Below are 7,978 nucleotides of genomic sequence, written 5' to 3'. Positions count from 1 at the left end.
CTCGAAGGGGAGGGGCTCACCTGGTGAATAATTGGTCTCACAGCTGTTGGGTGGTAGCAAAAGTTCTGTAAGTATAGACAGGAATGAAGGTGGGTTCCCTTCTCAGGTATTCGACCACTTAGTCTAGCCAGTATGCCAGGGCCATGTGCACCATACAGGTCAGGTTTTTTTGTTTGTTTGTTTGTGTGTTTTTTTTCTCCCTGTGAGGCTGAAGTTCATTGGAAATCTCAAGAATGTGGTGCTGGACCAGCTGGCTGATTGGCAGCTGGATCCAAGGGCTGGGCTGACCGGTCTCCCTGTTCTGCTCAGAATGCTCACAGTCAGAGGCCAGCCCTTGACCTCTTGCCACTGTGTCAGGGCACAGGCTGGAGCTGGCTCCCTGGGAAGCAGTATCCTGGCTTCCACGAAGGGCAGGTTCTCAAGGCCAAAACCCTTTTCACTGGGAATGCTGGGGATCCTGAGGCCAAAACACACCTTCCATGATTCTCTAGCTCAACACTACCCTCCTGACCTTCCACTTACCAGAGCGTTCTGGTTATTGAACAGAGCAGTTAGGAGCTCCCAGTGAGAAACAACCCCCTTAGGTTCCAGGCTCTGAGTGCATTCATACTCAAAACAGTTTCTCTTTGGGTGTCTCCAGGGTCTGTGTCTGTAGTAAACTGATCTGTTCACAGAAAAGCAGCTGGGTCCTTCTGGGCTTGGCCAAGGCAGAGCGAAGGGCAGGGAGAGAGGCAGGGCTAGAATGTGGAATTGGAATGTCCAAAGATGCAGATGGGGAAGAGCTTGACGTGAGAGGACCACTGGGCTGCCAGCTGGAAGAACGTCACGTCGTTCGACTCTGTGCCATCAATGACGACTGGCAGCATTTTCTGCTGGTTCTTTGCCTTGCAAACCAGGTGACCGATGCCCTCAATGCACTGGCTTGTGGACTCCACATCCTTGTTCTTGGTTTTCTTGGGCTCCTTCTTTTTCATCTCATTGGTGACCACTGTCATGGACATGGTGGGTGTTGCTGTGTCCTCACCACTGCTGGGCAGCCTGCTGGCCTGGATAGACTGGAAGAAGCACTTTAGTGTGCTTTTGGCGGTAGGCAGGTCTTTCTTCTCCACAATTCTCTTCGTGTCTATTGGTTGGGCTGCTGTTCAGTAATCCACCTGCAGCTCCATCATCTCTGCATGGACACTCTGGCTGGGGGAGGACAGGCCCCCACTCATTGACGGAGGGGAGAGTGTGTTGGGTGAGGCCTTCCTGGCAGGAAGAACACTGGAGCATGAGGGGTCCACATCATCTGAATCTCTTGACATGGCTGCAGATCGATCCACTCTTCCAACCTTCACTGCCCCCACTAAGGGAATGAGCTTCTGTGAGGACTTCTCGTTGGGGCGCTTCTGCTGCTCATTGAGCATGGCCTCTGCGATGGCAGCAGGTAGACACAGTAGGCACCTACTCTGTGATTCTCGACAAAACGTCCTGTGTGTCCTGCAAGGTGTTCTGGGACTGCAGGTTGTTGAACATGTCCCACCAGTATAGGTCCTGGAAGAAGTTGCTGTAGCGACATTCCATGGAACCCAGGTACCTGGCCAGGGGGTGGGAACCCAGCAGGATGACCAGAACACACATGTAGTCCAGCCATTGGGGTGGTTGGTGGGAAAATTGCTATCAGAGCTTGGGAATTGCAGTTGCAATATCTCTGCATCCAGGAGATGATGATGCTAAATGCCTCCTGGACATCAACTGTGGAACAAGCGCACAACACAGGCAGCGTGTGCCCCTGCAGGATGTCTGAAAGTAACTGACCCTGCCAGTCCGAACTGTTGACCAGGATGATGTTCTTGGCCAGCTTGTCGTGGGAAATGAGGATGTTGTTTGGCTGGTCACTCATGGGCTTTCTGGGGATCTGCCGCTGGTTCTGTAGGTCGGGGCCATCATTGTCCAGGCTGTTGAACCACTCATTCAGGCCTGTGTTGCAGCCCCGGTGGCCAGCCTGTTTCTCCTTGGACCTGCTGGAGGGGATGACTACAGACTTGGTGAAGCGCACTATGGATGGGAGCATCTTGGTGAACCAACCTCAGACGGAGGACTCTGCCTCCAGGCTGTCCTCCAGCTGCTCCCCAGGTGAATTCCTTGGACCATTGAGTCAGAGCCACTATCACTTGACATGCTGTCAAAGTATCTCATGAGCTTGGGCTTTGCGGTGCTGGGGACACTTACATCGTCCTCCACGTTAGACTACTCTTGCTGGAGCTCTTCACAGTGTGATACCGAAAGTCCAGGGCCTGTTGTGAGGATGCGACTTCCTCGACACTTGGACCATGAGCATGCATTCCACAGCTCTCGGGTGGTAATTCCGGTGCCTGGTCATGCATCTCCTTCTAACTATCAGATTCCCTTCGTTACAGTTATTCTCCTGGGATGAACTGTGGGTGGCATTTTAGCTAGCTGCCTGCTGAAAGAAGAAGCTCTCAGACATGTCGGCAGAGTCGTTATGCAAGGTTTGGGCCTTGGTGTTGGCCTGTATGGCACCGACATCATGATCCATGGGCTGACTGGACAGGGTGGCCATCAAGGATCTTGTTCATCTGAGGGGTGGGTATGCTGTAAGCCACAAATTTGGAGTCACTGTGGCTTGGCTGCTTGCCCTCTTGGGGCCACGCGATCTCAGGCAGGTGGGCCAGACTCAGTGGCTCCTTTCAGATGCTGGCACCATGGAGGCCCCACATCTTCATCTGCAAGCTGGAGTCTGAGAGGCCTTCGATGTATATCCTGAACTTGGGATTGGGGCTGCTGAGGACACTGTGATTGTCCGTCATGTCTGGGCTGCTAGACAGGCTTTCGAAGTATTGCCTGAGCTGAGGTGTTGGGGTGCTGAGCACGCTGTCATAGTCCTCGATATCTGGACACTGTCACTGGCGTTCTCCAGCATGTCATACAGGAGGTCCAGGTCCTCCTCCACCTCCTGGAATGCTCCACATAGTCCTTCCTGCCCAATGTCCAGGATCTCCTCTGACACTTTGACTGTGTGCAGCCATAACAAGACTTTCTGGTGGTAGTTCTGTTGCCGAGTCATGGACCTCTTTCTGACTATCAGATTCCCCTTGTCAAAGTCATCCTCCTCCTGGTCCTGCCTGTGTCTGGCACTGCAGCTGGCCTCTAGCTTTGAGAGGAAGTTCTCAGACTTGCCCTTAGAGTGGTTCTCTGAGCACTCAGCCTTGAGATTGGCTTGTCTGGCGCTGTCCTCATGGTTGATGGACGGCATGGACAGGGAGGAGGTATGGATCTTGTCCACCTTGCTGGTGGGTGTGCTGTAGCCCACAAATTCATTGTCACTGTCACTTAGCTGTTTTCATCCCAGGTCCCACACATTCTCCGTGATGTGGGCAAGAGTCAGAGGCTCTGTTTTGGTCCTGGCAATGTGGCTTCCTCGAATCTCCATCTGCTAGCTGGAGCCTGACAGACCTTTGAAGTACGGCCTGAGCTTGGGCCTGGGGTTGCTAAAGACGATCTCATAATCCTCCATGTAGAGGTCACTTTTCCTGCGGTTCCCCATCATGTCAGCCCGAAGGTCCCTCTCTGACACTTTGGACCTGTGAAACAGTGCCAGGACTTTCTGCTTCAAGATTCCTTCTATTGATCACTGCAGCTTCTTTGGCTTCCTCTTCTCGAAGTCATCCTTGTGCAGGTCCTGTCTGTGCTTTCCACTGTAGCTGGCCTACAACTCAGAAAAGGAGCTCTTATCCTGCCCACAGTGTAGTTACCTGTGGACTTGGCCTTGGGTCTGGTTCTGCATGGCCATGTCCTCCTTGTTGATGGGCTGACTTCACAGTGAGGAGATCCAGATCTCGGCCACCTTGGTGAAGGACTCCTTGACTCTGCTGCAGAGGCTCAGCATCTGGTCACACTTTGGGGTTTTGCTGCATGACGTCATCCATGGAGATGGCGCCCGTGGCCAGTGTCTTGTAGCCCAGGACGGTCCTATTCTTATAGCGCTTCCTCTGCTCCAGCATGATCAGTAGCTTGTTACCTCCTCCCTTGAGGAAGTGGTTGTACTGCAGGGAGAAGGTCAATGCCAGGTCGGTCTGCACTGGCCCACTGCGGGGCAGCACAATTTCTTGGGACCTCAGGATGCCCTTGGAGTCCTGCATATTCACGGAAATTACCACGGAGTTGAGGTCCTTGGCCAGCTTCTTGGAGATCACTAGCTTCTTTAAAGTGAGACTACACACCCTGGGCACACAGCAGGCGCTGGAGCAGTCCACCTCCCAGGTGGCAAACAGGTTCTGGGGGACCTGTGTTGTGAGCACTGTGGACGTGCTGGCCAGGCGCACAGTTCGTGAGGAAGCTGCAGCTGCTGGCACCCTACTGGTCCTTTTCCTACTCAGGGTTGATGGTTTTTTCTCCTGTGGTGGGACAGAGGAGGGACATGATTGGTGGCAAGAAGTGGGGCCTAAGTGATCGAAGGAGAGTGTGGCCACACAAAAAGTGGGCACTCGCTAACCCGTGATTAGGTCAGAGAATGCCTGGGTGGTGGTCTTTTAAGCTCAGGGACCTAAAGTATTCACAAAGGATGTCCTGAAGTTAAAACATTTCTAATCAAAAGCAGTTTTTGGTGTGTCGCTACATCTAGGCTGGCATCTTCTCTAAAAAATGGTCAATCTTTAACTTAACTGAGCCTGTCTATTATCTTTTGGAATCCACAAAAACATAGCTTTGGAAAGTCAAAGGAATGTTCCTTGTTTTGGACACACCGTGCTGTGGAGACCACAAATCCCCTCATTGTTATTAAGTTCATTGTTGGCTGTTCTATCCTATATCCACCAGTGTGAAGAAGTATGTGTGTATCTATCGCCAACGGATTTGATACAACAAACATACATCTCCACTTTTGATGGTAATATCTAAAATAAGGTGAACACGGCCATTCTCCAGAGCATTATTTCAATGCATTCAGATTTTGCTTGATGGCAATTGACAGGTGGGCTCAGATAAAATCTCAAAAATTGTTCAAATTTTTGAATGCTTCTTACATTGACATTTACTTGGCACAGTACAGCACTATCCCGGGAAGGCTCTCCCAGCACCACCCTGCAGATCTACACCTGGTGCCAGGATGCAGCAAAGGGCCCATTGACCTCCCAGCTCCCTGCCCGTTCCGTGAACTTGTGTGAGTTGTCTCTTGGACCCAGGACCTTCCCTTGCTTGTGCTGCAGACTCTATTTGAGCCATATTGTTAATACTGTTGGGGGAACTAAGGTTAACGGTTGACAGATCCCAGGCTAAGGAGAGACAGGAGGGAAAATGGGCCTGGACTTGACCTCTGGCTTTTCCATTGGAATTGCCATTTGAGAGTCTGGGGCAAACACCTGGGCTGTACATAGAGAGCTGGTCTTGTTCATCTCAGAAGATGAAGGGGATTTTGATTGTGAAAATCTTTCACTTAATATTGTAATTCTATATCAAATTACATGCTCTTTCCTGCAGGAATCTCAGGTGTTCTTAGACGAGTAAGGATCTGTGTTGCTGTGTCAGAGGTCAGTCCTCACGACATGCAGGAGCCCCATAGAGAAATTCTCACACAACTGTAATTTAACTGCCTGGCTCTTCAAGGGGAGCACTAATCAGGGTTGTTCCACCTGCACTGGTGGCCCTTCTGGTTGTTGTAGACAAAAGGGAGAGAAACTGAGGCACATAAGAGGGTTGGATGAGACTCTAGGAAAGTGAGCATCATGCAGCTCAACCCATAAAGCAACAAACCTCAACCCACTACATCACACCTCTAGAAAATTTGCTAAGAGACTGCAGATACCAAACAACAATAAAAACAAGAGCCACAAACACACCTATCATTAACATTGGAAGTTGTGCCTCCACGGCTGGGAACTCCCAGACTCCAGCCCTCATTACTATTCCTGATAGGACACCTTGACTTGCAAGTGCTTTACAGAAATGAGAAGATTTAACTAGAAAATATCAACTGAAAAATGGCCAATATTCAGTTGTCGTTGGGTGCCTAAATTAATTTTTTGCAGGCAAAACAAAACAAACAAAAACCTAGAAAAATGCAGGACTGAAAATTAAACAGATTGAGTGAATAGGACGCATATCTTGATTTGGAAATTAGAAACTTCTAAGGAGAAGCACAGATAAATTCTCTTTAAAAAAGAAATAAACAAGAAATTTCAGAGATTATCTTCAAACTCTCCTGAAGCTAATACATGCTAACACCCCATCCTCCCCCTTCTATAGCACGTCCACTATATCTTTTTCTCTCTGAGCTTTCTTGTCCAGATGTATTTCTTCCCTTCCTGTCTTCCTTCCCCTTCTGTCTCCTCCACTACCTCTCCCTACTGACTTAAGGGAAAATGAGAATAGGAATTCTACCAACTCCCTTTGGAGAAAAGCTGCTCTCAGCCAGAGAGGAACCAGCAATCGTCCTCCATTTTCTCTATGGCCCTGATTGGTTCACAGAGAAATTTAACTGATAGAACATGTAATCCTGGCTATTCTAACCTATTGCAATTAATATACTCCTGGTTTCTGGGAGCAAAAGGAAGAGGATTACTAAGTAAGGTTTATAGAAAACTCCTATAGAGAAGCCTGCCCACTTGAGGGATATAGGAAACTGAAATAGGATTTAGAAAAAGGAAACAAACAAAAACAAGCATAGGGCTGCTCCAAGCGTGTTTTTCCTTCTCACTGATACTTTGGGAGAATTTTAAATTATCATTAAAAGGGAAGCCACTGCCTTAGCTAGTTTGGCTCAGGGGATAGAGAGTTGCCTGCAGACTGAAGGGTCCCAGATTTGATTCTGGTCAAGAGCATATGCCCAGGCTGTGGGCTCTATCCCCATTAGGGGCATGTAGGAGGCAGCCAATTGATGATTCTCTGTCATCATTGATGTTTCTATCTCTCTCTCCCTCTCCCTTCCTCTCTGAAATCAATAAAAATCTATTTTAAAAAGGGGGGAGAGGGAGAAGCCACTAAGTACCCTGTATATACTGAGGCTACTTTATTTGTTCTTAACCTCACCCAATTAATTGCTTTCACCATCAGAATAAAGCTTCCCTACAAATGTCTGTTTTTTTTTTTTTTAAATATATTTTATTGATTTTTTTACAGAGAGGAAGGGAGAGAGATAGAGAGCCAGAAACATCGATGAGAGAGAAACATCGATCAGCTGCCTCCTGCACATCCCCCACTGGGGATATGCCTGCAACCCAGGTACATGCCCTTGACCGGAATCGAACCTGGGACCCTTCAGTCCTCAGGCCGACGCTCTATCCACTGAGCCAAACCGGTTTCGGCCCAAATGTCTGTTTTTTAATCAAAACCTGTTTCCTTCCAACTAGGGAATGTTATGGGAATATATATGGTTTGCTTATCAAATCTTCCCCAATTCACCTGTTAAGTGAGTGGGGATTTTTCTTTTTAATGAAATCAGTGATGCTGACATATGCTGTTTCCAGAATAGTAACATAAATACTTAGAATAAATGAACCAGATACTGAACCAAAAGGGAAAATGATTTTAAAGGAACCTTCCAGGAGGAAACTAACCTTGAGACTGACCAAATGTTTGCTAATCATCTTTTTTTCATTATTATCTTCCATGAGAGCCTGAGAGATGGCTTAACAGGGTACCCACCCTATTCAGAATGGCCCCTAACAACACAGAGACGTGCAGAGATGCCTCTAACACTTGGCTTGCTCGTATCTCTCTCTAAAGATGGGAACAAGCCCACAGTGACTTGAGAGTCCTCTTTTGGGGTACATATTCACCAAATGGGAGAAACTTGACCCTGAGTCGCTCAAGAAAGAATCCAATCTTCTTTGGTTACACCACTTACCTGGTTCCAATATAAAGTGGGTAATAGAGAGGTTTAGCACCATTAATTTTAAGACTATCTTGCAGCTGGGACCTGTGTTGACATTCCCAAGGGAGATGGATGGAGGTTTCATATACCTGAAAGCCTTTATACCTC

At 48.4% G+C, this 7,978-nt stretch overlaps 1 protein-coding gene across 1 annotated transcript in view; it reads right to left on the bottom strand.

Annotated features, from left to right (window-relative positions):
- Nucleotides 1-737: 737 nt before the first annotated feature.
- LOC118650485 (phosphofurin acidic cluster sorting protein 2-like) overlaps nucleotides 738-7,978 on the bottom strand; it is a 33,268-nt gene continuing 26,027 nt past the window's right edge. Inside the window, 7 exon segments of the mRNA XM_036298924.1 lie at nucleotides 738-1,446; nucleotides 1,448-1,657; nucleotides 1,659-2,136; nucleotides 2,705-2,818; nucleotides 2,899-3,224; nucleotides 3,786-3,910; nucleotides 3,912-4,397. Coding sequence (XP_036154817.1) covers nucleotides 738-1,446; nucleotides 1,448-1,657; nucleotides 1,659-2,136; nucleotides 2,705-2,818; nucleotides 2,899-3,224; nucleotides 3,786-3,910; nucleotides 3,912-4,397 — 2,448 coding nt within the window.

Source organism: Myotis myotis, unplaced genomic scaffold (assembly GCF_014108235.1).
Source record: "Myotis myotis isolate mMyoMyo1 unplaced genomic scaffold, mMyoMyo1.p scaffold_m19_p_3, whole genome shotgun sequence".
NCBI lineage: Eukaryota > Metazoa > Chordata > Mammalia > Chiroptera > Vespertilionidae > Myotis > Myotis myotis.
The sequence above is the reverse complement of the archived record's forward strand: the minus strand, read 5'-3'. Positions and strand labels throughout refer to the sequence as shown.